The sequence below is a fragment of the Myxine glutinosa genome, chromosome 2 (genome assembly GCF_964187855.1).
Source record: "Myxine glutinosa chromosome 2, kmMyxGlut1.1, whole genome shotgun sequence".
Classification (NCBI taxonomy): Eukaryota; Metazoa; Chordata; class Myxini; order Myxiniformes; family Myxinidae; genus Myxine; species Myxine glutinosa.
In genome coordinates, this window is record NC_136262.1 from 74,454,131 (window position 1) to 74,468,404 (window position 14,274).

General features: G+C 40.4%; 1 protein-coding gene across 1 annotated transcript in view; it reads left to right on the forward strand.

Annotated features, from left to right (window-relative positions):
• The first annotated feature begins 290 nt into the window (after positions 1 to 290).
• Positions 291 to 14,274, forward strand: part of MEGF10 (multiple EGF like domains 10) — a 314,701-nt gene continuing 300,717 nt past the window's right edge. The window contains exons 1-3 of the mRNA XM_068109104.2: positions 291 to 412; positions 5,910 to 6,011; positions 7,122 to 7,222. Coding sequence (XP_067965205.2) covers positions 291 to 412; positions 5,910 to 6,011; positions 7,122 to 7,222 — 325 coding nt within the window. The remainder of the gene's footprint in view (positions 413 to 5,909; positions 6,012 to 7,121; positions 7,223 to 14,274) is intronic.

Below are 14,274 nucleotides of genomic sequence, written 5' to 3' on the forward strand. Positions count from 1 at the left end.
GCCTCAAGCTCTCTGCTCTCGGCACCATTTTACTTTAAATGCTATCGATGTGAGCTGCACTTAATGGAGTATTTGCAGAGCCAAGATGCAATCACAGTGCAGCGTGCATTAACGGCTGCAGGGTGACGGGCCGAGATTTCCACTACATTGTTTACTGTCACCAAATTGCTACTCTGGTAGCGATGGCTTTGTAGTTGCTGTGAGATTTGCCACTCCATAGACACATTGAGGAGGATTAATTTGTTTGGCATCATATGTTTCAGGTCTGCAGAGCACTGCCTCAATCCACCATGTCTCTATCAAGCTTTCTGTGGGGGCCGTCTTGTCTCTCTCTTTGCCTCGGCTTTGCGCTTGTGACTTCGGTGGTGGCACTTAATCCTGACGACCCTAACGTGTGCAGCCATTGGGAGAGGTATGAGTGATTCGTACAGCGATTCAGCGCCACACACTTAGCAACATCCCAGCTGCAAGCATGAAAACAATCACTGTTGGCCTTGATATTTGGAAATGTCTCTGGCTTATGAATCCCAATATTGGATGTAACGTGTGTGTGTGTGTGTGTGTGTGTGTGTGTGTGTGTGTGTGTGTGTGTGTGTGTGTCATAACTTTTTTTTAACCATCATCAAATTTTCAACAAAGCTTTAATATGAGAATATGGAAAAGGCAAATTAATAATTTAGTCAAAAGGTCAAGGTCCAAAATGATGTGCAACTTTTTATTTCACTGCAATTTATTTTTACTATCGCTTGATTTTGTTCTTTTTTTTCTCTCCAATGATGAACAAGATTGGTTGCATATTTGTTTATTATAGTGAATTTTATATTCAAGAAGCAACATGGAGCGATATCATTAGTAGTTGATGAAATGCTCAAATCTACGCACCTCTGGATGACAGCTTCCACATGGACACTGAAGTTATCGATGAGTCGGCAGAGAACTGGAGCTGGTACGCATCTGATTTCCCATCTGATGTTATTTTTCATCTTCTGGAGTGTGTGTGAGTTGTTTTCATATATTTCAGCTTTGGGAGACACTCTTAGGTAGTAGTCGGGAGGAGAGCAATCCGAGGAGTAGGGAGGCCATGGATTGTCCGCACATAGAGAAATGAATCGATCACACAGGAAATGTCGTCTCAAAAACTCCTAAGCACCATTACATTTATGCAGTGGTGCACTGTCTTTCTTGAAGATTAATTAATTAACAGTGATGTCTTTCTTCCTTCTCGGTGCCAGAAGGAATCTTCTCTGCAGCATGTCCATGTATCTCACTGTGTTGACTGTCACTGTTTGTCCGGTTTCATTGACAACTAAGAATGATCCGATCATCTATCTATAATTCCAGTAATCTCTGTGTGTATGTTTGTATGTTTGTATGTTTGTATGTATGTATGTATGTATGTTTGTCTGTGACCGCTGTTTCTCGACAACTACCGGTCCGATATACTTTAAACTTGCCAGGTATATTGCTGGGGACCCGAGGATGTGCCTTTTCAAGGTTTCATATTAATCGGAGAAGTAGTTACCGAGCTATGGCGATTTCTTTACCAAACACCGCAAGCCGTTCGCTTTGGACCAAACCATTGCATGTAAATAGAGGGGGGGGGGGTTCTGTGGTCGTTGCGAATGGACCAAACCATTCATGTAAATAGAGGGGGGGGGGTTCTGTGGTCGTTACTGCCACGTGGTTTCAAAGTTTTTTGTTGTTGTTGTTGTTTGCACGCATGTTTTTTTGCACCCACGTACGGGCACGCCCTAGGATGCTTACACACACACACCCCTACACAAATTTTTTTTTTTTTTTTTTTTTTTGGCAAGGAACGGGCACCCACGTACGGGCACGTCCTAGCTTATATATAGTACGGGCATGCCCTAGTAACACTAAATCCGATAGCACACCAAACCGTTACTTTTGCTACAGAAACTGGTTGTTCCTTATGTTTGTGCAGTTCGAGTTCTGCCCAAAATTGCATGTTCTGTTTGTTCACGTGGCCTCTGAGATGGAAGTGTGCCTCACCACAAAAGAAGATGTTATTTCGAAAATCCTGGTTTTCTTTGACCTCCTGGCCAATGGCGGTGCAAAATTCGAACCTCACCTTATTTATTCTGGTGTGGTGCTGCAGTAACTGAATCTTTTATGGATACAGTTTCAGATCGTTATGTATGATTGTGCCAACGGTCGCGCAAGATGTTCCCACCAGCTGTGAAAATCTGCATGTCAATGTTTTTGGGGAAGCCTGAAAAGCTTCTCTTACAGCCTCGATCAAGATGTTGAGTGTTCTCACTGAAGGTTTTCGACCACCGTGTCCTTCAATTTAGTCTTTGACACTTCCAGTGTCTCTAAACTTACTCAACAATAATTTTGATGGTTTTGTATTTTGTAATTGTCGGCCAACTCCTGCTCTGCGGGGAAAAATGGCCTCTAAAGGTGGTTGGTTGTTTTTTGTAATTGTTGCATTAGAATCGACCCTACAAAACTGCCTTTGTGTAAAAAACATATATGACCTGATCGCTCGCAAACGAAGTCTCTAAAATGAGCTCCTGCTAGGGCACACAAAAGATGATTGACATCTATTGAAAAAACTTTGAAGTTGTTCTTTCGGTGACCTGAAAATGAAAAAATGAGTGCCACATTTATAAAATTATTACAGCTGTTTCAACAGTTGCACATCATTTTGGACCAACCTGTGTAGTGTGTATGTACAGTCACGTGAAAAAGTAAGTACACCCCATGTGAAGTTTTGACTTTTTCAACATATTTCACCATACAGCTATTTGATCTTCATTTCAACAATCTTGATAGATAAAGGTGATATAATATAACAAATATCATGAAACATTTACATATTGTAGTCCATAGTATAATTTAAATAAACAAAAATGCAAATTTCGCATGTGGAAAAAGTAAGTACACCCCTACATTTATCACTACTTCAAATACCTAAAATTAGAATCAAGTGCACCTGCTTGGGTGCAAATGATTAGAACATCGTTAGAGAGGATCTTGAAGGAACCTGACTTATTTAAACCTCAGACATTTCGTTTGGTTTGCTCTTTTTTGTTGAAGTGTGCGGCGTCACCATGCCTAGATCAAAAGAGCGCTCTGAGGCCTTCAGAAAGAAGGTTATAGATGCCTACGAGTCTGGGAAGGGATTTAAAAAGATCTCCAAACAATTTGAAATCAATCCTTCGACTGTCCGGAAGATCATACACAAGTGGAGAAGATTCCAAATAACTGCCAACTTGTTCAGGCCAGGCCGCCCCAGCAAGTTCAGCCCGAGAGCAGACCGCAAGATGCTGAAAGAACTCTCTAAGAACCCCAGAATGTCATCACGGGACCTACAGGTAGCTCTTGCCACTGTTGATGGCAAAGTGCACTAGTCTACCATTAGAAAGAGGCTGCACAAATTTGATCTACATGGGAGGTGTGCCAGGAGGAAGCCTTTGCTGTCCAGAAAGGACATCAGGGCAAGACTAAAGTTTGCCAATGAACACCTAGGCAAAGACCAGCACTTCTGGAACAATGTGCTCTGGACAGATGAGTCAAAGGTAGAGCTATTTGGCCACGGTACCAGAAGTCATGTTTGGCGAAAACCAAAGACAGCATTTGACCACAAGAACCTGATACCAACTGTAAGGCATGGTGGTGGAAATATTATGGTTTGGGGCAGCTTTGCTGAATCAGGGCCTGGGAAGCTCACCATCATATATTTCACTATGAATTCTTCATTGTACCAGAGGGTGCTTGAGGATAATGTGAGGCCATCTGTCGGAAAGTTGAAGCTCAACCGAAGGTGGACTTTGCAACATGACAATAACCCTAAACATACCAGTAAATCCACCAAGGAATGGCTGAAAAGAAAGAAATGGAGGGATCTGGAATGGCCAAGTCAAAGCCCGGATCTAAATCCCATCGAGATGTTGTGGGGGGATTTGAAACGAGCTGTGCATGCAAGAAATCCCTCAAACATCGCACAGCTGAAAGAATTCTGCATGGAGGAATGGGCAAAAAATTCTCCCAGTCGATGTCAGAGACTGGTAGACAGTTATAAGAAACGCCGACTTGAGATTGTTTCTGCCAAAGGGGGAAATACCACCTATTAGAGCCAAGGGTGTACTTACTTTTTCCACGTCCGAAATTTCCATTTATGTTTATTTATATTATACAATGGACTACAAAATGTAAATATTTCATGATATTTGTTATATTATATCACCTTTATCTATCAATATTGTTGAAATGAAGATCAAATAGCTATATGTTGAAATATGTTGAAAAAGTCAAAACTTTACAAGGGGTGTACTTACTTTTTCACGTGACTGTATGTATATATATATATGACTCCATGGTAAGATATCCAACCTTTAATTGAACAAACAATGACTCAACGTTTCGATTAACAACATGTGACAAAGCCACACGCCTCCGTTAATCTTCCTCAAGAGTGATAAAATCATCTCAACATCCCCTTATATGCAAAGTGGGGTGGGCAAAGCTAGAAAGCCAATTAAACCGTATCACACCGCTCTCGTGAACTGAGACGTTACTGACCAAATTCAAAAATCAACGGCATATTAACGGCTCAAAACAATCGTGTAAGCAATGCTGGATTATAACTCAAGCGTTTAGAAAATCAGGAACAATCATTACATTTAATTAAAAGTTAAACTTGTAAATAATTAAATTGTAAATTAAATTAAAACTGTAAATATATTCAAGCAAAAAATTTTAAGATAAAATAAAATTGCCATCATATCAAGATCATCACATGTGGCCCTACGCGGTAAAAGGGAATGTGGGAAGGGTGGGTAATAGGGGGGGATAAAAAGGGGGGAGGGAACCGGAGGGGGGAGGGGGGGTTGGGAGAGGGGTGGTTTGGGAGAGGCGTGTTAGGGGGGGGGGGGGGGAGAGGGCAAATTGTCCGAATAAAACCTTGTGTGACATATTATGTGGACTCGTTATTCAAAGTATGGAATGTCTGCTTCGTTTACACAATAGTGGATCAAACGCTACCGGTAAGTCAACTACCCCTTGTGTGATCGAGGTAACAGTTTCTTCTGTGTGCCAAGCCTCCAAAACACGTCTTCTGTTTCTGTTAGGTGTCGAACCCAAAATATTAACCCTATCCCATAAAGGTGTGTAGCCTTCCTTAAGGCCGTGTTTGGCAATAGCAGATCTGCTGGGATAATTACATTCAAATGCTTTTTGGTGTTCAGCAATACGTTGACCTAAGGTCCTCCCGGTTTCACCCACATATTCAGCACCACAATTTGTTTAATTCGGTGAATTCCGTCTCAACTTCGGATATTTCCGGCCGTGAAAAACTACCCCCTACGGCCGCGAGATTTCTAAAAAATAATTCTTCGTCAATTTTAGAATATTTGACACCGTTTTCAGCCTCCGAAACGCGGTAATGAGCTTTTTTGAAATATTTTTTCAAATGCTCGAATCTCATTGGTTCCGGTGTTTTTGTGAAGATTTTCGTTGAACATAACCAGGGCCCGGCGAACGAGGTTGGTCTTAAAGTATTTTAATTACAAATTAGAGGTGCATAGGATTGCGAATCAAACAAAGACGGGTGAAACAAAAACTCCGATTGAACTTTTTCGTAAATTTTTAAGCATACTTCCGCATCCGCAAGATGGCGGCCTCCATGGAGCGATTTGGTGCGTCAAAGCTTCGAAATTCTCAAAGGATCCAGCAAAATCTGGCTTTTCAACATAATACGTACGCGTTCATTCACAACACCGGCTTCGCCGGCTATAAGCCCAATGATATCATGTGCTTAAGTTATACCTTGCTATCTCTAGAATTTAGGCGGGTTCGATATCCATTATAATTATGTACACATACCATTATTTCTTCCCAATGTGCCTTTCACATGGTAATTGTTGTTTGATCATGTTTCGCAGTTATACAGTGACCGTGCAGGAGTCGTACGCACATCCGTTTGATCAGGTTTACTACACCAGCTGCACAGACATTCTCAATTGGTTCAAGTGCACTCGACACAGGTTGGTCATTTGTTAAAGAGATGATGCTGGTGTTGTCAGTAATTATGATCATTGTTATTATTGTTATTGGTGGTGGTGTTCTTGTTATAATGACACTATATACCACAATTGTAGAGATCGTGCAAGTTTGTAGTTGAATTCTGCCGATGAGTTTCCTATCCTCAAATTTTTTTCCTCCTCTTAAAACTGAAAGAGTAAAGAATGAATGAACGAATGAACTGCAGATGTTATATTTGACTTGCCATGTTTCCCTGATAAATCCCATAAGTATGCGGTTCATTGTGCACTTGGCACATTTTATAGAGATACGTCATAATCATCTCCTTCTCATCACCATTGTGTAGAATATATGTGATGGGTCATACATTTAAGGGGAGGTATTGATGCCATGGTTTCTGCCTTAAGGACTCTATTTATTGTGTATGCAAAAGGGATGAATGTTTGACATCCCTGGCTAAGTATGTACTTTATAGATGGCCCCCATATCATGATGGGGAGAGTCACCTGTGAAGCCTCGGATTTTCAGTTTTTATTTTGAACCTTTTATTTTCTCTCTGAATTTCTCCTTTAGTCATCACCTTCCCGAATTAACCCATCACCTTTTTCTAAATGCTCACATTTGATCAAGCTTACTCTTCACCTAAATCTTCACCTTAAATTTCACCTAAATATTCACATTTTCACATCATTGCTTACCTTTTTCAGCTAATTCAACACCTTTACTTAAATCCTTGTTTAACGCATAATGTTCTTCACTTAAGTCTTCATGAAATGCAACACATTCTTCACCTTCTTCACGTAAACACTCATTTAACCATTCGCCGTCTTCTCTTAAATCTTCCTTGGAAGCAACACATTATTCACCAAAATATTCGCTTAACACTTTATGTACATCACAGAAATTCTCACCTTCCTCACTTCATTAACATTTTCTTCACTGAACTCTGCACCTTTTTCATTTGAATGCTTACGTACCTCTCTTAAGTCTTTTGGTGCCAAAATGTTACAAAAAATGTTACAAAATGTTACAAAAAATGAGCAAAAAATGCTCATTGATATTTTATGCACCTCCATTCATTCCTGTGCATCCTTCACCTTCCTTCTTTCTAGGATTAGCTACCGCACCGCATACCGCCGAGGAGCACGCACTATGTACCGCCGCCGTTCTCAGTGCTGCCCAGGATTCACGGAAAGAGGAGACCTGTGCCTACGTGAGTCATTCTATTGCTCTAAAGATTGAATGATTATTTAATAACGTCTATGTCGTATGTCCATTTAGTTTACTCAAATACATTAATGTCTCTGTCTCAATGTTAGTTCGAACACAACTTTAAGCAAGAGACCCCTGAAATAACCACCTTTAGAGGCCATTTTCCCCCGCAAGCGGGGGTTGGCCTTTTTCGGGAACCGTGGTTGTTGTTGTTTTTTGGTCCCCTTTTTGAAGCAATGTTTTACGGCCGGATGCCCTTCCTGACCTGACGCCAACCCTTTTTGCCGCGTTCACCTGAAAAAAGGAATTATTTTGCAGGAAAAGGTGACCGAGCTTGTAATCCTTCCTATCATCTATTTGTATGTTTGTTTAAGACTGATGTTTGTTTGTGTGTTTGTGAGTCACGCTACTCTTCCTACAGTTCTGGCCCGATTACATCCAGACTTGCTACATAGGATCAGCATGGCCCCAATTAATGTATAGGGGTGTTTTTATATTTTCTGGTGGTCTTGGAGCCGGGGGGGGGGGTTATTTTGGAGGCGGAATGCTGAATGCAAGTTCTCAAGTTCTCTATGTAAATGTGTATCGAGTATAGCGTTGCCTCCAGGTGGGACAGCGTATTACAAGTCCCATCCTTTACAGTACAGTACTCCTGTCCCCACGTTTTCCAGTGCAGTGAGGTGTTTTGATTTATATGCAGTATGCATGTCTTTGCTTCATGCATGTAACCCAGGGTTTTTTTTCGTGAGCGATTGAGGGAGCTGCCAGTTGCTTATACACCGCCTAATTAAAGCTATGTATCAGAAGAACGTGTAGCGTGCATGGAATTAGATCGCGCATAAGGTGGGCACTGGGTACTCTGCTCATAAATTAATAATCCAGCACACTTTCAAATTGCACTTAAAGCACAACAGACGGGAAACCAGACGGAGGAAATAAAATAAAATAATCAGGAATAAGAATAAAGTGGAGGATTGGGATCGAAGGAAGCAGGGAGCACTGAATCATAGAGCACGCCATATTTGAGAGGGCAAATTGAGCCTGCTGACTTATTTGTAATCATATATAAACATGCAAGATTCCACTTCTGTGGATGAAAACTTCAGACTGTAAACCTGGCTATTAAAGTTATTCATTCTGTGTATTGGTCCACCATACAATGTTTGACTTAAATGTTTAGAGAGCGTGTGATATCTTTACGGGGCTCCAAGAGGGCTGGCCTATAATACTTGAGGGACCTGTACTGCTCGATTAAGAACCGCAGAAATTTCGACATTTCTAGTTTGCTGGTTCATGTGTCATAGAAAATCCACTGTCCCACCAACAAATCCACACGGATCGGTAAACATCGATTTGTCGAGTGCCAAACATCCTGAATCGGAGGGAGTTGCAGATGAAATGATTCAAGAGGCTTCCTGTCGTTGTTCTTCCAAATTGGCACCAAAGGTGCTCTGTCACGCAGATTCTGTTGATAACAATTTGATAAGAAGCATTGAAGCTTGAGGCTTTAACTCAAAGGAGACTCATCAGTGGGATTTGTGTTCTCTTGCATATGCATTATTTGTTGAAGGAATTTGACAGGGTGGAGGGCTTTTACAATTCTGATACTCAGTGGTTGCATTGCCTACATTAGTTTCTTACTTTATATCATCATTGTGTTGTAAAATATATTTATTACTTTTGCCTAAGGGGAAAAGGGGAGGAGATAAATAAATGAAAAATAGAGAGAAAGAAAGAAAGAAGGGAGAGAAGAGGAGAGATAAAGAAGAAATCTGCCCGGAATGGTGAAAGAAGGGAAATGAGGGTTGGAGGAGATGAAAGTGAGGGGAAGGAAACAATATGTGTGCTTGAGGGTAGGGGTTCTGGTAGGGTGAGGAGCACTATTCACATATTTTTGCCTACATACTGTAATATAGATATGCTCTGGAATTTTGTGTTGATGAGTGGTAATATACAACAACAACATGCATTTTAAGGCCATTTTCCCTGCTAGAGCAGGGGTTAGCCTTGCGGTCCCCATGACAATCTTCTCCATTTTGTTAACATAGACAGTATTATTATGTACTTGCGAAGGACACGATCTTATCAGTGGGTTAATTCCCCCAGAATTGGGATATTTTCGTATGACTTGTGCTTCCACTTTACCAACTCCCAACAGGAGGATCACATTACTATACACATCTACATACAAATAATTGGGGTCTCCACCCACCCTGAACTCTCATGACTCTCAATTAATTTTTACCCCCTAAACCTTCCCGGACACACCCAGAGTACAACCAACAGTTTTCAACTCATTCCACCCTGTTGTTCAGGAATGCATATAAGTCAAATAAACACACAAACAAACAAGAAAGATCTCTCGGAGATTGCAAACACTCGCTAGAGCATGTATGTGTGGTTTTGTCCTTTGGATCCTTTGGGTCCTCAAGGTCTTTTGGGTCTTCTGGGTCTTTTGGGTCATTGTGATCCATGGGATATTTTGGGTCTTTTGGGGCATTTTTGGTCTTTTGGGTCCTCAAAGTATTTTGGGTCTTTTGGGTCCTCGAGGTATTTTGGGTCCTTTGGGTCTTTTGGGTACTTGAGGTATTTTGGGTCCTTTGTATTTTGGTTTGTGATTGAGGAACAATGTATTTAAGTCGAATGTTATATTTTAAACATGAATCGGATCATGAATACGATGACAAGTCTGTTGTTTTAATGTAACTTGGCTTAGAATTCATCCCGACCACACATGCGCAGAGAGGAGTGAGATAGTCATTTTCCCCTCTACCTTCCTGCCTGACAGTCAATCAAACAAAATTGAAAATCATTCGAAACGGGAAACTTACTGTTTTAGGGGCATTATAAAGGACACATACCACAAGCACGAAGAACTCATGTAATGTGTTAGATAGGTGATGTAATAGCCGCTGGAGAAAATGGCGGTAGAACCCGGAAGTTTATTTTTTATTTTTTATACGCCTTTAAACTTCTTTAAATCTTTATTTAAATTGAATTATATATTTCAACACTCTAACACAAATCGCCTTCATAATACTTCCAATAACCTCCAGTTTTGCAGGGGTACCAAGGTTCTTGTTGAGCGTTCGCCAAGTGGCTTAAGCACTCAAGCAGGCACTTGATTTGAAATCATTGATGAGGAACGGCTGGCTTGGCAAGCGCTGTAGCTTGCTGCTTGGTAACTGAACACACCTCAGTACTTGGACAGAACTAATTTATTTAAACGACTTTTACAATCTTTATTGATTTAAATTTAATTTAATTTGGCAGTTCTTCAATTTTAATGAAAGCTCAATAGGGTGGTGTATAAGCGTGTTGTTTGGGACTGCTTCTGGACTACTTTGGTTGATCTATCTATAATTCCAGTAATCTCTGTGTATGTATGTATGTATGTATGTATGTATGTATGTATGTCTGTGACCGCTGTTTCTCGACAACCACGGGTTCGATATACTTGAAACTTGCCAGGTATATTGCTGAGGACCCGAGGATGTGCCTTTTCAAGGTTTCATATTAATCGGACAAGTAGTTACCGAGCTATGTCCAAAAAACGATTCAACCAATCAGAGAGCAGCGAGCTATCACGTGTGCCGAACGTGCCGAACAGACTCTGCCTCGGACGGCACATTTGAGAGCGTATTCATTTATTTCACGTTGGCAAACTATGTTGCCGCTATGTTGGCGTTAAACTATGTTTTAAAACTAATTAAAACTAATTTGCGATTCTTTCGCTTTCCTGCGCGTTTGTGCACGTTATGGCGATTTCTTTACCAAACTCCGCAAGCCGTTCGCTTTGGACCAAACCATTTCATGTAAATAGAGGGGGGGGATTGTCACCGTACTCGCAAGCCGTTCGCTTTGGACCAAACCATTTCATGTAAATAGTGGGGGGGGGGATATAATTTTAGATATATATATAGTACGGGCATGCCCTAGTAGTATTAAACTTTCGGATTTTTTTTAACAATCGTTAAAATAATTGCTTTATTGAAATGTAAGTAGAATTGAAGTAACACTGCAAGGGGTACCGTGTTCTATGAACTCTCTCGTTAATATTTTGTTTTTGGTCACAATTTCAAATGGTCTTGGTTGAAAAAATGTCTCACATGCAGTACAATGACATGAGGAAACAAGAGTGTAGTTTTAGATAAATTTACAAAGACATTCACATACATTGGACAAATCAACACGGTATATGGGATTTGAGCTAGCTGGGATCTCAAAATCGTTTGGTAAGACAATGGTAGATATACCACTCAGGACAATACTCCGCTCTCCCCAAAGACCCTTGACCCCCTCCTGTCTGTGACGGGAAGTGTTTTTAAGGCATGAAAATAATAATTGCCATTGAGTGAAAACCTGAAAGAGAAAAAGTAAGCATACATCTTCCAAATTATACCCACAATGCTTGGCCTGATGTTCACAATGAAAATATATAATTAAAGTAATTTGCCTTTTATTCCCTTTTGCCAAACAACAATTTGCACGCACAAGGACTTTTTTTCCAAGTTGCCGTTGAGTCACATTCTGTGCTGTCATGAAAAGAAAGCCAAATCGGACTTTTTACGACAGCCCAGAATGAGGAGAAAAATTACTCCTGGCTCCCATTTTCTCCGCTGGGCCTGCCTTGGCTTGCCACAAGGCTAAGTGCTTACCTGTCCCTCAAGCGACTCCTGTCGCTTTTTTGGCTGTCAACTGAGGCAAGTGCCATGAACGTCATACTATAGCCTCCGACACACCGCATGAGAGGTGTGAATAAGCTGAGTGCACTGGTTTTCTTACCGAAACACTCAAACGCATGCCTTATAATTTTGACATTCAGGTTTGGTGGACCTCCTGAGAGGACAACTTCCTCATTACTATTTGGATATTTTGTAACCCAAATAGATTTGAGACATTGTATTATTTTTGCTTTTACTGTATGAAATAGCAGTGTTGGCTCAATCAATGTGAGTGTCGTCATGGAGCACTCCAACGGCTTAGTTATACTGAACATTCTCCAAATTGTTATTTTGTTACCACATAAACACCCGCACTGTTGGGGAGCCTTGACATTTTCCTTGTACCAATGTACCAGTGACCTGATTCTGGATACCACCAACACGTATGCAAAATTTAGTGGACATCAGGCCAGCCCTGTTTTATGTAGATGATTTCAGATGTACACGCACACACACATATAGAGACATTGGGTTATTACTTGCAAAATCGAAGATTTTTCAAGTATATTGGTCGGTTGCGTTTGTGGTTCTGTCTGTCTGTTTGTCTGTCTGTAAGACAAAGAGTAGGACAAGCAAAGGTTTCTGTGGTTTGCAGAAAAAGAGAGAAGGTAGTTAAAGGTCTGTCTGTTTGTTTGTCACCGGCCTGCAGGTCACAATTTTCAACCGATCTTCACGAAACTTCACCAAATGGTCGAGTTGGTCAAAAGCAAGAAGCCTATTGTTTTTGGGGTCAAAAGGTCAACATAGGCCAAAGGTCACCAACTTTGCTAAATTTCTAAAATCCTCAATTTTCATCCGATTGAATTGAAATTGGAAGAGGACTTGCATATCTGGTCACTGAATTCAACCACCAAGTATTCTTGAGGTCAACATATACCAAAAGGTCAACGTAGGCCAAATTTCTAAAATCCTCAATTTTCATCCAATTGACTTGAAATTTGAAGAGGACTTGCATATCTGGTCACTGAATTCAACCACCAAGTATTCTTGAGGTCAACATATACCAAAAGGTCAACGTAGGCCAAATTTCTAAAATCCTCAATTTTCATCCAATTGACTTGAAATTTGAAGAGGACTTGCATATCTGTTGACTGAATTCAACCACCAAGTATTTTTGAGGTCAACATAGGCCAAAAGGTCAACATAGGCCAAAAGGTCAACATAGGCCAAAAGGTTAACATCGGCCAAAAGGTCAACATAGGCCAGATTTCTAAAATCCTCAATTTTCATCCAATTGACTTGAAATTTGAAGAGGACTTGCATATCTGTTGACTGAATTCAACCACCAAGTATTTTTGAGGTCAACATAGGCCAAAAGGTCAACATAGGCCAAAAGGTTAACATAGGCCAAAAGGTCAACATAGGCCAGATTTCTAAAATCCTCAATTTTCATCCAATTGACTTGAAATTTGAAGAGGACTTGCATATCTGGTCACTGAATTCAACAACCAAGTATTCTTGAGGTCAACATATACCAAAAAGTCAACGTAGGCCAAATTTCTAAAATCCTCAATTTGCATCCAATTGACTTGAAATTTGAAGAGGACTTGCATATCTGGTCACTGAATTCAACCACCAAATATTTTTGAGGTCAACATAGGCCAAAAGGTCAACATAGGCCAAATTTCTAAAATCCTCAATTTTCATCCAATTGAATTGAAATTTGAAGAGGACTTGCATATCTGGTCAATTAATTCAACCAACAAGTGTTTTTGAGGTCAACATAGGCCAAAAGGTCAACATAGGCAAAGTTTCTAAAATCCTCAATTTTCATCCAATTGACGTGAAATTTGAAGAGGACTTGCATATCTGGTCACTGAATTCAACCACCAAGTATTTTTGAGGTCAACATCGGCCAAAATGTCAACATAGGTCAAGTTTCAAAAATCCTCAATTGTCATCTGATTCACTTGAAAATTGAACAGCATTTGCACATTGAGTCACTAAATAGGGAAACTAACTATTTTTGAGTTCAAAAGGTCAAAGGTCAACTCAAGGTCAACCTTCCAAAATCATCATTTTTCATCTGAAAAATCGTCACTTTTCTTCCTGTTAACCTGAGCTTTGATCAAGATTGTCAATTTTAATGTTGATGAAATGGACAATTTGCTGTATCAATGGAATTTTTTTATTGGGGGGGGAGGCGGATTTTGCAAGTATCATGCTCCGCATGACGTCTTCTTGTTTTTATTATGTTCGGAAGATCGGCAGGCCTCAGGCCTTAGGCCTTGGTGTTAGTCGATGGCCCAGCGTAATTTTAATGATCCCAGGTATATAACCACGATTTTTTATTTATGCACATAAGCCATACACATGTTTTTTCTTCATG